The following is a 16508-nucleotide window of genomic DNA, read 5'->3' as shown; positions in this document are numbered from 1 at the left end:
ATTCGGCCCACCGCAGGTCTTTCAGCAAAACACTGCAGTTATATTAAACTTAAATACAGGGGCTTGATAAACGAGAGAGAGAAAGAAAGAAAAAAAAACTCCCTGTCCGATCACTGCAGTGCTGCTTCCACAATTTTTGCTTGTGGTTAGTAAACGACGCTGCTAAGAAACCCTTTTCCCATAACACAGAGCAGATGGTGTTTGTGTCTGTGGAAAGAAGCTGGACGTCCCCATCCTCAATGTCCAATACACTCTTAGGGAAGACACCCACTTGTGGTGTACTTGCTAAATTTATACATGTGTATAAAAATCAGAATATGGCTGTTAGACTTGACATTAAAATGATTTATTGTCTTATATACTGTTTATTTATGCACACAATTCCAATTTAAAAAAATAAAAAAAAATTGTTGCAAAGGCTACTGCTCTAAATAATGAAGTCTATATATAATTTTGCCAACAGTCAGTGACTTAATGTGTAACATTACAGCAACAGTAGCAAATAACAATAGACTTAATGCATCAAGATGCTCTCTAGGGTGAATTTGACCTGCAGCCTGCACTTCCTCAGACAAAAGAAAGCCTTCCATACTGTCCTGGTATCGAATGCCCACATGGATCCAATCAATTCTCAATGAATAAAATTCCAATTCCTCTCTACAGTGTTTTCTCTTTATCCTGTTTCACTCATGTGACAATGAAATTGAAGCGGTAGATCCCACACAGGTGCACACACAAACACACACTGACCGAGCTGGGTGATTCTCTCAGGGGAAACTTTGTGAGGTTGGAATAAGGTTGATAAAAGCACTGAAGTCATTTTGTGGCCTCACCATAGGCCACACTCCCTGGAAGTGTGTTATTTGCCCCATGCACACACACATCCACTGTGTCATTTTCCCTGTGCTGCTGACTGACCAGCACACAAGTGCTCATTTTCATGGCACTGTGGCTGCAAAGTGGCATATTACAACATAAACTCAATCACACACTCACACATCTATCTAGCTACCAATCTGTCTGTCTATCGTTCCATCCATCCCAGAACACCTGTTTAATAATATCCAGCAAGCATGTAGTAAAGCCTTAGTAAACAGCCAAGACAGCCTGGAAACCACCCAGCAATGCCTAACAACAACAACAACAACAAAAAAGCCGTAGCTACAAGCTAACAATGCCATAGCAGCTATCCAGAACACCTTAGTATTTCTTAATTGTCTTATATATCAGTTGGAGTAGTGAATCAAAACTGCATCAAACATGAGATTTATTCTGGGGACACACACACACAGAGAGAGAGAGAGAGAGAGAGAGAGAGAGATGTATATGCTTACAGACATGAACAGATTGTGTGGATAAAAATATACACACGTTTGCTTTTAACAAGGCCACTGAAATCAGGCCATACATGAAAGGTGTGTCAAATCCCGCTAATATTTCAGAAATAAAAAGTAGGCCACCCACAGCCATGTCAACTTCATAAAGCACAGAGTATTGGATACAAATGAGGGTAAAAAGCGAGCGGGAGGCCTAATGAAATGACTGGCATGGCTGTTTTTAATGAGGCTAACATTGAGATACTATCAAGTGGTGAGCGAGGGTGGAAGGGTGGTTTAACATGCTCAAAACCACCAAAACACACTTGCACACACACATCAGTACTCTCTTTTCCCTAATAATCCTTTTACAGCCCACATTTTCTGCAGTGTCATGCACTTGAGAGTTTGTGTCACATCTAAGCTTCGTGTCCCCTCTTATAGAAGGTCCCATCATCCTCCGAAGAACCATTCAAAAAACACCCATCAGCCAATCAGATGGGTGTGAAACACACTGGGAGAAGAAAAGAGAACTTCACTGCATGCAAGCAAGAGAGAGAGAGTCATGTGACTTGAGGTCCACCAATCAGATCATGGGATTGCTGTGCAGCTCCCCTACCGCGGGAGCTGTGACCTCGGATACCTCAGACATGCGACTGACAGGCCGTTCCCACGTAGATCACCAATGCGAGAGCGTCAGACAACTGAACTCTCAACTACCTGACTAAAACCACGTTGAGAGAACTACCACCACTACTAGAGAGAAACACAGACAGAAAAAAGTGTCCATCGTCAAAGGTGAGTCCATCGCTCAGAGTGGCATGGTCTTTCTCTCTCTTTCTCTCTCAGTCTTGCTCACTCTCACCACACGGCACATATGCTGTTCTGTTAGTCGGCTTGTGGCGAAAGATTCCTGTGGCACTCTCAAACCCCAAATTCTTGGTTGCAGGCAGTCTATGTAGTTTCTCTATTTCTCTTTCTCCGACTGTCATTCTCTCAGGCTGAAGTCTGTGAGGCGGCGGCGAGGCCAGTTCTTTTCCCTCCCGAGTGGGACACATGGCTTCCAACAGCATCTTCGACACATTCTCCAGCTACTCGCCCAGTTTACTGCGAGGTAAGTCACTCATTGTGGTGTTCCCTTCCCTCCTCCTCCGCCGCTGCTGTGGTGACCAGAAAGCTGTCAGGTGTAGTTGTAACGTTCATAAGAGTGTATCTGCTATAGTTTGCTGTGAGTCTGTGGCAGTTTTGCAGTTCTGTTCACGTGTGACAGTGCATGCTTGGGTTTGACGTGTTGTAGATGGACTACAAACTCCCTTGAGAACTATTATCTAACACTTTTTAAAGTGCAATCTGTCCGTTTAAAACAAACTGTCGGTTTGTAAACAGCTTGAAATGTCTGTTGATGTAAAAGAGCACCATGTAATTCTATGTATATATGTTTGAGCCTTTACGGCCTTCCATAGATGCCATTAAACCTAGATCAGGGTATTCAATGCCCAAATCTGTGCATTTGAGTTACCTGCGCATTTGTCTCCCGTAAGATGTTTATTTTACAATGTTTATAATGTCTGTTTGGAGCAGTTCTGATGGGTTTGAATCATAATGGCCTGCTCACCGCAAGCATTAGCACCATAAACGCTCTCTCAGCGCAGGGCGCAAGGGAGGAACCAGCTAGACCAACCTTTACTGGAACTCACAAACCAGTCAACTTCTGGAGCCAGGGCACTCTCGGCCTTTCTGTGGTCACTGTGTATATGTGTGGGTACGAGCCCAAATCAACATTAGTGATTTACTGGCATCTGCATCTCCTGAGCTCCTCAGAAGAAGCCATTTGTCACTATGGTAACGTCAACATGTGATGAGGTGCTTCCTGCTCTTGGATCAAGTTCGGTTTTGTTTTAAAAACAATGCGGAATCATTCGGCTCATGAAGTGCTCATTTAGTGTGAGATAAAGAGTTTTAAATCAATGTCAGGTCAAAACAGATATTTACACTTTAAATGCATGTATCGTGTCTAATTACTATGGGAAAAAAAAATTGACTTCATAATGACTTATCTATGTGGTTGACATCACAAATTCCTCCAATTACCTGTCATTCTCATATGCAATTCTCAGTTTTCACAATCAAATCAACTTCAACTTCTAATGGAACATTTTTCTTAGAATTATGTAATATTTATATAGAAATTGGTTGAAAACCACATTTGATATTGAATATGATTTAATAAAAAAAAAAAAAAAATCAATCAATAAAATTTACACAAATTTGTACTATATGAGCCTGGACCACAAAACCAGACATAATGGTCAATTTATTTATTTATTTATTTAGATTTATAGATCATCTGAAAGCTAAATAAATAACCTTTCTATTGATTAATAGTTTGTTAGGATAGGACAATATCTGGCCGAGATCTGAATCTAATATTGAGAAAATTGCCTTTAGAGTTGTCCAAATGAAGTTCTTACCAATGCATATTACTAATCAATATATTAAGTTTTGATATATTTACAGTTGGAAATTTACAAAATATCATCATGGAACATGATCTTTACTTAATATCCTAATGATTTTTGGCATAAAAGAAAGATCACAAATTTTGACCCATTCAATGTATTTTTGGCTATTGCTACTAATATACCCCAGTGACTTAAGACTGGTTTTGCGGTCCAGGGTCACACACACACACACACACACACACACACACACACACACATATATATGTATATGTACTGTGCATTCAAGATAATGTATGCATTTCATCAGTTAATCCATTACCTGAGAATGATTCATCATCTTAATTATTCTTCTAGCAAGTAATATGTCTTGTATAGGCTGTTTAAAACATTGCAACTTAGTGCATTAATGCAACTGCTCTCAAAACCAGTTAATCCATTCGAAAAAATCTGTAAGATCATAGTAAAGGACAAATCACCCCTTGCCAAGATTACAAGTGATGTTTTCGGGCTTGTTAAGTGACGCCACCCTGCCCGGCAGAGACAAAATATATACAGCCTGCCTGTGTTGTTTTTCTACGTCTTTGCAGTTCATTTCACATAGATGACTTAGATCCATTCATATCCCACTCATTCGCTCACATGAGTTTTGAGTAATTGCTGCTGAATTGATCCTCATATGGTACGGTTGAGTCTGTGTTTATATGCATTAGCAAAACTCTGAGCTGTTTAACTTTACTGTAGAGTCTGGGATGGATCTGTGTGAGTTAAATAAAGTAGCCCAGAATTGGACAGGGTGAACGCTCCTGTCATCCACTTTATGTAGTAAGCAGTAGCTAAATGCTAGCAGGGGTTTAGGTTTGCTATGTTACTGTAAACTCCCAGCATCCCGTTCCACTCTCATTCCACATGTTTAGTACTGGAGGGACCATCAGTCAGTGAAAGATCTTGATTGATTACTTATCAGAATCATTTGGGGAACATGTATCCCAATGTCCGTGGTGATTATGTCCCTGTGGGATGAGCTGAGGGTTTTTGATTGTCTTAAAGTGCTCACATCCAAAAAATAAGGAAGAAAAAAAAAACAGAAGTGTCAAAATGTGTGTTTGCTTTACTAACAGTGTTGCCAAAATAAGAGAGTCTGTTGCAAGAGAGTTTGCAGGATATTTTTAACCAGTTTAAAGTCGACATGAAATACCTCCCGCAACTCATCCTACTTATATAAATTAATTTATTTCCAAATAACACTGAAAAAATTTAGGGTAGTGTTTTTAACCTGAGCTGCTGCATGAAAACAAGTGCTACATATCAGAATAAACTCAGGTGACCGGAGAAGAGGTTGAGAAACAATAGAAATTTGTGATAATAGATGGAAAATAATGTCGTTTCAGAGATTAATTTCATTTTAAGGGACAGAATTTTTTTTTTTTTTTTTTTTTTTTTTAATTAGCAAAGTATGTGCACTGATGAATCAATCACAATCATGACAACATGTATTAAGAAAGTAAATAGGCACAATTTTGATTGGGCAGCTATAGTATTTCTTTTGTTCCTTTCTTTCTTTCTTTCTTTCTTGAATCTATGAACTATGAATTCAGTTTCTACTGTTTAGAGTCAAAACTTCTCAGATACCAAAACGCAGCTCTAATTTCGATTGGAAATCTTTTGTAAATATATATATATATAAAAAAATAAGAAAAATATTCGGCCATGAAACTAAAAGTGAATCATTTAAGAGCAAAAAGTCATTAAGTTCTCCAGTCCGAGATGTTAAAATATCCTTTATATTGTTTACAAAAATTTTTTTTTATAAGAAAATACATAAAAATAGGACCCATTCACACTTTTATGCGTGAAATCATACTCCATTTTGGAGCATTTACAAGTTTTTTTCATAAGGATTAACAGTATATCTAATAATGATAACAAATATAACAAATATAGCTATCTGAATAACTTTAAACTATGTGTGATATATATGTATATTTATACAGAATATTTACTCTATTATACTTGTCAAGAAGAATATATATATTCTAAGGTCTAAATAAAACATTTATTCAGAAATATATTCAATTCAGATAAGTTTTTCCAAATTCCAAACACAAATTTAAAGGCAACTTTATTGAATCAAGACATCAAAGCACGTATCCAGCACACAACAAAATAAATAACTGATTAAATAAAATTATAATTTTAATAATCAGTATTTTTGTCGTGTCCACTAATAGTATTTAACCATCCTTAAAACAGGATATATTAACTTGAGAAGCAAAATTTCATAAAATATTTAGACAATTATCCAGATAATTAACCTTATTTTTCTTACTCCACTGGAAAGTTTGTTCTTGTATGAATCTAATACATTTTAACTGTCCTATTTCACTGGAAAACACAAGAAATAATTATTTTAAAAAATCTTTGCAGTGGATATGTGCTATGATATACGACAAAGAAAGAGTCTTGTAAAACGGTTCACATACAAGAGAAAGAGTGAGTGTGAGAAAAAAATTGAAGGAACAAGGCGAGAGGGTGGGTGTGTGTGTGTTGCGTGTTAATCTGATGCAGACTCTGTTTGCTTCTGCTGCTCACCAGCAACCACAATGAGGTCACACCTGTTGCACTGAAACAGCAGTCTAAAACACACACTCTCTCTCTCTCAATATATAAATATATATAAACGTATCTATTCAAGCCATTTACTTGCATAAATGGAAACATAAACGAACACGCAACCACATTCACACATAAGAAAACGGGGTCTGCTTGCATTAAATTGGCCTAAATCTTAAACATGCAATGTAAATATGATACACAGATCAAATAAATAATGTTCTTTTTCTTGATTATTTCCATTTGTGTAGTTGTTCTAGCAACTTGTCATTTTCAGGAACACCAGTAATGCATCTTTGATACAGTTTATTTCTATCTACTTTCTATCAAACCAACAAGCACAACTGGACTCGTGCAGTATTTGAGAAATGACATGACAAATAAAATATCTTCGGTTAAGTCCTATTCAATCTCTTACAAGCGTGCTCTGGGGCATCGATAATTAATATGGTTGGATATGTTTAATAAGTTGTTTACACTGTTGTTGTTGATTTTGTTGTCACATTCAGCAACTTGTTGTCTTGTGATTTCAAGATGAGCTTGTTGCTATCAGTTAAAAAAAATGTTTAGATCAATTGATTTTTAACTTTGTTGCATTTCATGTACCAAGTGTTGTGGTCTATGTGGTGTCTAAAGGGACTTCATAACTAATTTTATCTCACGAGTGTTCATATGATGAACGTTCATAAGATTTTGTCAATAGTAAACTATACACAACAAGCTCTCTTAGCTCTCTTAGGACAAGATATTTATCCGCAAACACTCTTGAAGAATTTTTAACAAAGACAATCCTGAATGCTTTTTAGATTTGTTATCTAAAACAATTAACAGATTTTTACATTTTATACCATTTTATTCATTCTGAATTTGTAACTCAAATACAGTATATATATATATATATATATATATATATATATATATATATATATATATATATATATATATATATATATATATATATATATATTCCCGACCTGCATGACAAGAAATGTAATGTTCGGACCTCAAAGGTCTTCAAAATATATCAAAAGTCATTTAGGTTTGGAACAACATGCGGATGAGAAAATTGATTTCAAAATTTCAAATTGTAGTAGAATTCAACTCAGAAAAACCCATGCAAGCGTTTGCCTTCAGGTTTTCACGGCACCTCAGTTTGTACTGCGTGCAAACATACGTACAGAAGCATACATCTGCATGAATGCACATATGCAGACATGCATAGTGGAACCACGGTGGAATCCTGCCTGAGTTTTCCGGTTGAATTCTACCGACATGACCTCACATAATACCAAGAGCAAATCTAAACTCCATCGGCTTGAGCTACAGAAAACATCTATCATATTCTGCTCTAAAGCATTTGTGGCAGAACTTAAGGACACTGAGTGATTCGCCCGCAGATTTACCAATGTAGCATGTAGGTCGTGCAAAGTTTATTAATTTCATAAACACATGGTTCGTGCTCCTATAAATTGATACTTCACTGCGCTGGAGCACATTCAAAGGCTTTCGGCTCCTGCCCATTACCCTCGGCCCCTGAAAATATCAGCATCCAAGGCAAGAACTGAAATCTGTAACCAGATATTGAGGATCTGGATATTGGACAGGGAAGAGCGTAATGAAAACTGCATGAGGGTCTCAGCGGAGGGTCTGGCTTCTGTGTCTAATTTAGCTCAGAACAATTCCTATTTATAAAGAGCAGGCTCTGTTGCGGGACTGGAGTTGATTAGGGAAATGTCCCGAGTATAAGGGGAGTGTTTTGCAGGGATTTCTTGTCACTGGTCCTGAAGCTAGCGATCAGAGATCTAATGGCTGTGATGAGTGAGAGATTTTCTCGTGTAGTGCTCTTTCTTCATTGAGGGACCAATGTTTAAGTTGCAAACAGAGTTTTTAATCCTGTAAAGCCTTACATATGAAATAAGAGTCCAACGATATTGCATGTTGATATGGACATAGTTATAGTGTTTAATGAAGTTTAATGAAGTTGGTGTCGTCTCATCTTTGCCTCGCCTGTTAGTCAAAGAAAAAAGGTCATCAACAAATATGTTTCATTAACGAAATTAACACTGATTGCATATTAAAGTTGTTTTATTAATTAACATCTGACATATTTTGCAATATAACATGTCATTAGAAGATTTTCCATTCAAAATGCTAGTATGTTTCGAGGGTTAAAATACTGCCGACACTAGGTTTTGGAAGAGAGCCAGTTTGCTTCTTTTGTAAACCAGAATACTAGGCCTGGAAAAGGTCAATGCGTGTGCATCAGAAGTGTTTCTCATGTACGTGTGCTGCGTTCAGTGGGTTCACCCAGAGTTAGTGTGTGTTTTCAGCACTTGGGCGTGTGATTATGTGGGACAGCAGTGAGTGAGGCCGATTCCTGGGTGTATGCGAAACACATTACCACAACACACAGTGAATCTGAGGAGCAAGAGGTGTTCGGTGGTCCTTCCATTATGATCTGTCATGATACGAGGAGGTAGAGGGATGTCAATGTCGTTTATAATGTCTAGACAAGCTATTTTTGAGAGACCCTCACTTCAGTGGAACAGACGTCATGAAGACAGGATGAACACTTCCAGAATATCCACAGCACTGGAAAGCTCAGTGGAAATGCTCATAAAATAGTTTCTGTTTGATTCTCTGAGCATGTTAAAATAAATGCATCTAACATCTCTATAGCTCACATGTTCCAGTGAGTAATGGACCATTAGGAGAGATTGCAGTCTCACAGAGTCACAGTACAGTTTGTTTCATGCTTATGAAACTTTTCTCTCCACCACTGGTGACATGTTTTTATATCAGTACTGATCATTGTCTCTCCTTATGATTAATTGCTTATGTTTATGTCTTTCATTCATTTGTAAGTTTAAGGCAGAAGTGTATGAAAACTAAATAAATGTAAATGTAATACAGGCAATTAAAATTTTTATCATTTAAAATTTCGGTTTCGGTAAGATATAAGAAAAAAAATAATATGGCCACCAAGGCTGCATTTATTTGATCAAAAATACATAAAAACAGTAATTTTGTGAAATATTATGTACAATTTAAAATAACTGTTTTCTATTTTAATACATTTTATCTGCTTTTCCACTGAATTTGAATTTGAATATGTTTATTTATTTATTTTCAGGATTCTTTGATGATTAGGAATCCTTTATTTAAAACAGAAATCTTTTGTAGCATTATAAACATCTTTAATGTCACTTTTGATCAACTTAATGAAATCGTACTGATCCTCAACTTTTAAACCGTAATATATAAAATGCCCTTGTGCTCAATTATAAATGTTCCATCCCAGAATAGCAGATGACCATCGGCCTGTAGCAGATCTACATGTAAAAAAACACAGTGATAAGAACTGTTTAGCGAGTGAACTTGGAGTGGTCTGACATACTGTACTGTTATTTATGTTAAGTTTTAAAGTCAAAACATTGTGAGGTGAGAGGAACTGAAAGGTTTACACCCTGCTTTCAGTAAGGCCATTAACAATTGACAGTCATTATGACAACTGTAATGGAGATGGACACACAACTTCATTACTTGAGTGAAAGTACAGATACTGCTATTCAAATATTAGTCCACTACAAGTGCAAGTTGTAAAAACAGATTTTACTTAAGTTTAAGTACAGAAGTACTTCAGTAAGTAAATTTTCTTTGTTTTACATCAACACACTGTTTTATTATTGTTGTAAGTAATACTTGCAATACCTAGCTGTATAACTTTACAATAGCAACATTGATTGCATTGCAAAAAAGCAAAGACATCAAAACAAGCATTTCAAAAATGCTCTCTAATCACTCTTGTGGTACTTTTGTTTGAAATAAAGTAGAAATAATTTTCTCTATAAATTAGATTTCATGCTTTTAAGCAGAACTACTGACCAATGGTGTATTTTCATGCAAGAAAGTTTAAAACTTTTTGAATTATTATGGAAATGAAATTTTATATATAACCACATTTTGGCTTTAAATATAAGCAAGAAAGACAATATCATAATTGGAAGATTCAAAACTTTCAAAATGGATTCAGATTGTAAGAAAGAAGACCAATTAGACTTGAGAGATTTTTAAACTAATAAGACTTAATCGGAGTCTGAATGGAACCTGAATTAATTGCAAAGGATTACTACATAGGGTTAGAGGTTTAGAACAAACCTTAACCAGAATATTCGAGGAATATTAATACAGTTCTACTTTAATGTCTTTACAGATTGGACAATTATAATAATTTTGACTGTAATAAGAACATGCATTATCAAATTTGGAGTCCTTGAGAGCCACAGACCACTGGTATTTTATCAGACGGACAGAGGGGGATCTGGTTTTTAAAACATCATTCTGAACTTATATAGTTTAATTTGGGTCTTACTATAGTGTTTAGTTATCTCTAGCTCTTGTTGTTTTTACTTTGAAAATGAGCAGAAGCATTTTCACCACACAGTGCGACACCTGCTCTTGAACACTGATAAGCTTGTTTTCCATTAGTATCACTTTCAGACCTCACCCAACACCTGAATGTAAGTGCAGAGAAGTTAACAAACATTTGGCTTTTGAAGCAAACACATACAGATCCTCCCAAACACACCCTATAACTGTTATTGCTTTGGCCCCACCAAGATGCAAAACCACTAAGAACATTAGTGCCGCATTTTTAGTTCCAGTTCACACCGTGTTTTCACAGAGTAACTTGAACATTTCCACTTTAGGACTTTAGCCCTCAGAGGACCCGCTGTCTCAAAACAGCAAAGATTCTTAAAAGCAATTCAGCACAAATTATGGGTTAAAATATACAACATTTTATGAAATATAGCATTGCTCTGAGAAATATTTGCACTTGAAATCTCCGGGTTTAAGAGTCTGAAGGGTTAAGCAACTTATTTCTAAGTTTGGTCAAGAATAAATGGAATACATGGAAAATTAGAATTTGCAATGATTGCTTTAGTGTGCCCTGAAGCATCTGCACACAATCGTTTTATTTGTCGTTCAAACCTCAGACCGATGCGTCATCAGTGCTTCAATTATCCGTCTGAAAGCGTGCGAGACTGATACGCGACAGAGACTCTTCTACCATGAGAACTCTCACACACAGACAAAAATCCTTAATCGTCTTCAAAACCTCTCCCTTCCTCTCTCCCTTATTTGCCAGAGTGCAATAAAACAAGTTAATTATGGCGTTGAAAATATGAGGATAATGATAGGATATAAGATGATGGTCGCCCTGAGGTTATGAGTTTTTGATTCTCTCTGTTGCCTTTTTGTTTTTTTCAATTACTAAATCCAAGGCGCCCTTCCCAGAAAAAGCTGAAGTTGTTTACAAGCGGTTTATTGACTCGCGTTGGGTGAAGGGAGATTTTCAGATTTTCAACTCAGAGTTCTTTAAGTGAATAATTATTTCAGATGCATATTTCAATGTATATGTGGTTTCTCCAGTTAAAATCAATGCTATATAGAAGATTAGGTTTTTAAAAATGAATAGTCACATCTGAATAGCCATTTTTGTTTTCTTCCTCCATTAATCGTATAAGGAGATGTTAGGCAGAATGTCCAAGCTGCTCTTTTTCTTACAGTGAAAGCAGATATTAAACGAGAATGTAGGAGTTTATTGTATTTAAAAGGTGTCGATTGGATTGTAAAAAAAAAAAAAAGTTTAAAAGTTTAAATTCCCTATACAATATAATATAAATCATTCTTCAAATACATTTTAAGTAAATTTCATTCAGAAATTACAAGGAAATGACAAGTAAACAATACATTTTTAATTAGAAAAATTTAAATAGTATGTCAAATGTACATCAGTAATGTTTTTTTTAAAGTAAAGATTTTTTCACCATTTTTACATTGTATGGCATTACTAGAAAAAGGTTGAAAATGTACATGGCTTTGTGACTTGGTTACAGAAGATCAGCTTCAGTCTAACATCAGATCACCAAGTTAGTCCGATGTGTATAGATCTAAAAAAAAGAAGTATTGAATAAAAGATTTTTTAAGAATCTGTAAGCCTGGCAGATCCTAAAGGGTTAGTTCACCCTAAGATGAAAATGATGTCATTAATGACTCCCCCTCATGTCGTTCCAAACCTGTAAGACCTCTGTTCGTCTTCGGAACACAGTTTGAGATATTTTAGATTTAGCCCGAGAGCTTTCTGTCCCTCCATTGAGGCTGTGTGTACGGTATACTGGCCATGTCGGTATACTGGCCATGTCCAGGAAGGTAATAAAAACATCATCAAAGTAGTCCATGTGACATCAGAGGGTCAGTTAAAATTTGTTGAAGCATTGAAAATACATTTTGGTCCAAAAATAACAAAAATCACGACTTTATTCAGCATTGTCTTCTCTTCCAGATCTGTTGTGAGTGAGTTCAAAACACTGCAGTTTAGTCATATCATATTAGTTCACCAAATCAAACTGAATCGTTTGAAACGGTTCGCATCTCGAGTAAGCATTAATCCACAAATGACTTAAGCTGTTAACTTTTTTAATGTGGCTGACACTCCTTCTGAGTTCAAACAAACCAATATCCCGGAGTAATTCATTCACTCAAACAGTACACTGACTGAACTGCTGTGAAGAGAGAACACCGAACCGAGCCAGATAACAGACGAAAAATTAACTCGTTCTCAAGTCAGGAACCAGTAGCATCTGTTTTCGGATCACCAGTACACTGAAATGAGAACCGTTTCTGTCAGACGCGTCCCATTCAAGAACCGATGAGCTGATGATACTGCACATGTGTGATTCAGCGTGAAGCAGACTGACATACAGCGCGTCTGAACCAAACTGGTTCTTTTGGTGATTGAATCTGAACTGATTCTGTGCTAATGTTATGAGCGTTGGTAAACCGAAGGCTTGAATCAAGGGCAATCATCGGCAAAATCATTACGTTGAGAGCAAAAGAACCGGTGAACCATTTTTTTTCAACCGGTTTATTGAATCGAACTGTCCAAAAGAACCGGTTCCCAGAAAAGAACCGAACTTCCCATCACTACTGGTGATCCGAAAACCAATGCAACCAGTTCTTGACTCGAGAACGAGTCAATCTTTCATCTGTTATCTGGCTCGGTTCATCTCCAGTTCTCTCTTCACAGCAGTTCAGTCAGCGTACTGTTTGAGTAAATGAATTACTCGGGGATATCGGTTTATTCATAGGGAGTGTCTCAGACTCAGAGGGAGTGTCACCCTCATTAAAAAAGTTAACAGCTTAAGTAATTTATGGATTAATGCTTATTGGTGACGCGAACCATTTCAAACGATTCAGTTCGATTTGGTGAACTGGTTCAAAAAGAACCAGTTAAATCGAATGATTCGTTCGCGAACCGGATATCACTACACTGTAGTGTTGCGAACACGCTCACAACAGACCCGTAAGAGAAGACAATGCTGAATAAAGTTGTAGTTTTTGTTATTTTTGGACCAAAATGTATTTTCGATGATTCAACAAATTCTAACTGACCCTCTGATGTCACATGGACTACTTTGATGATGTTTTATTACCTTCCTGGACATGTACCGGACATACATTTTCAATGGAGGGACAGAAAGCTCTCGGACTAAATCTAAAATATCTCAAACTGTGTTCCGAAGATGAACGGAGGTCTTAACGGTTTGGAAAGGCATGAGGGTGAGTCATTAATGACATTATTTTCATTTTTGGGTGAACTAACCCTTTAATTTCTCCTGGCTTGGTGACTTGGTGAAAGGAAATCGGTGGAGCAAATTATTGCATGTATAATAAGATACAAATATTTTTTTTAATAACATGCATGAATGAATAATCCACAATAAATCCAAGAATATACATTACTGACATACAAAAAAATAGTTTAAACAAAAGTATTTCAGTTTTCTACTTCTTTGTAATTTTTTGTGAAATACTAGCAATTTATGCGTGAAAATTGTTTCTACACCATTTTTTCCCCCACTGTGGCTCAGTTTTGATTTCATGTTGACTGTGAAGTTATAATCTAAATAGACACAAACACAAACATTCAATTTTATGAAGTGTGTATTTTAGATGGATAGTCTTTAAACTACAGTAATCTAGTATCTTTGAACAGTACATAAACTATAGGGAACTCTGTAAATGGCCTTTTCATTCATCTGATGAGGTAGTAATTTTAGTTTCACTAGTGAACTAGTTTTAGTTTTGAGAATACCTGGCATGATCTAATCTTCAACTGCACGTGTGTGCTCGAATAGAGCTAAAACAACGAGTGTGTTTGTGTGTTTATGGAGTTGAAGCAGTTCCTTTTCTGTGGAAAAGCCACACGAGCAGACAGGGATTCCCCCTCTTACTGACACACACACACTCACGCTTTCTTTCTACCCATTCCTCTGCCTTTCTGTGTCTGGACTCTGATCAGGCTGTCTGGATCACTCTCACGACATTCCCATGCAGACACGCATACATACTGTACAAGTTGCAAAATATATCACACTTTCTTTCATTTTTGCAGACAGATGACAGACATCATGCTGCTGACTCGTTATTTCACAGTGATGACATGGCGATTTCCCTCCATCTAGAAAAACTTCATGACAAATATTCGTACTGTCACTTCCTGTTGGACATTCCATGCTTCATTTAACTGATGTCTCTCTGAAAGTGTGAAGGCCAAATTTAGGAAGTAACTTTAAAGTCAAAGTTTTTACAGGAACAATCCGCCTTGTGCAGGGTTTAACTGCTTTATTCCACATGAACTGAGAACACTGATCTGAAATAAATATTTATTGGCTGTGAAATGGCTATTAAAATGCTTAATTATTTAATATTTAGCATTTTAAACATTGGGCAAAATCATTAAATAAAATGTGTATTATTATAATTATTATTTAATATTTATTATAATATATGGTTTTATTATAAATGATTATAAATACCATATTATGTTTATAAATATAATTTAAGAAATTTAATTATTCCTTTATTTGTGTTATTATTTTTACTAGCTGTTTTTGGTGGCTTAAGGCAAGGAATATTTATTTACAACAGATGTTCAGATTCATTTGTACACTTTTAGTTTGTGTGATTGAATCTTTTGTTTTACCTCGTTTATTATGTTGCATTTCCTGATGAGGTCACAGACCAGCTGGCAAGTAATTTTTAATTCAGTATATGATTTATGAGTTGGTACTTTAATTGATTACTAATGCTATGTTTTAAAGGTTCATTATTTTTACATTTATTTCTTAAGAAAAACATGCTTGCCAGCAAAAATTAGCTCAGTGGTGTGAAAGCACTCTTATCTCTCATTTACAGGCCACTGATAGAAAGTCAAACTTGCCGAGCCCATTCTGAGTCATTAAACATGCAGCGAGTCTGGTAACAAGCTCATTTTAGAGTTTTGTCTTTAATCAATGCATTGGCAGAGACTTTACATGCTCTTGGATTGATTAGCTCAAATAACAGCACAGAACGACACCTTCCAGCACTGTGTATGAGTTTACAAACACACCAGAAGAGAGCTTTAGGCAAAAACTAAACAGGCAGAAATTTTGCTCAAGGCCTGATTTGCAATAAAGAGATTTTCGAAGTTTGTTGCATATTAAATAATCATATACATTTTTATGTTTTTTTTAATGCGCTTAGTAGACAATTATATCCAAAGTGACTTGCATTGCTTTTGAAGGAATGCATTTCATCAGTTCATGCAATCCCTGGGGATTGAATCCATGTATTATGCACCCCAGTGTTGTGCATCTGTGCTTTGTGTGTTTCAGTCAGAAAATCTGCATCAGAATTATCATGTGTGTTGAGAGCGTACACTCAAGTGCACATGCTCCGACAAGCGTGCTGTTTTGATGAATTCCTCTGTTCTGTGTCGACCTACTTTTTTAATTCCCTCATTCCTTTCATTTACAACATATCTCCTCCTTCTCAGACACTCGCGAGATGGAGCGCTTCGTCTGAACAGAAAAAAGATAAACATGTGGCTTTTGTTGCAGGCGGGAATGAATGGCAGCATTCCGCATGAGACCACATAAAAGGCCCCCTATATCTCACACCATTTCTCCTCTTTCTCTTCTACCACTTTATCATGCTTTCATTTTTCTTTTTTTACACAGCTTTTGTTTTTCTCTCAGTTTTAAATGCCTTTTCGAATCTGACAACATCTGGT

At 36.3% G+C, this 16508-nt stretch overlaps 1 protein-coding gene and 1 long non-coding RNA gene across 3 annotated transcripts in view; one reads left to right on the top strand and one right to left on the bottom strand.

The window, feature by feature from the left end:
* LOC113056659 (uncharacterized) overlaps positions 1 to 16508 on the bottom strand; it is a 56841-nt gene that overhangs the window by 30560 nt on the left and 9773 nt on the right. The window lies entirely within an intron of this gene.
* The window catches only part of LOC113056658 (runt-related transcription factor 3-like), a 55705-nt gene continuing 41115 nt past the window's right edge, over positions 1919 to 16508 (top strand). Inside the window, exons 1-2 of one of the 2 annotated variants that reach the window (XM_026223452.1) lie at positions 1919 to 2114; positions 2317 to 2430. In XM_026223452.1, the coding sequence (XP_026079237.1) occupies positions 2373 to 2430 (58 nt within the window). In that variant the 5' untranslated portion in view covers positions 1919 to 2114; positions 2317 to 2372. Of the gene's footprint in view, positions 2115 to 2169; positions 2431 to 16508 lie in introns of those variants that run through there. The other variant, XM_026223453.1, reaches the window with a different exon arrangement.

The sequence above is a fragment of the Carassius auratus genome, chromosome 38 (assembly GCF_003368295.1).
Source record: "Carassius auratus strain Wakin chromosome 38, ASM336829v1, whole genome shotgun sequence".
Lineage (NCBI taxonomy): Eukaryota > Metazoa > Chordata > Actinopteri > Cypriniformes > Cyprinidae > Carassius > Carassius auratus.
The sequence above is the reverse complement of the archived record's forward strand: the minus strand, read 5'-3'. Positions and strand labels throughout refer to the sequence as shown.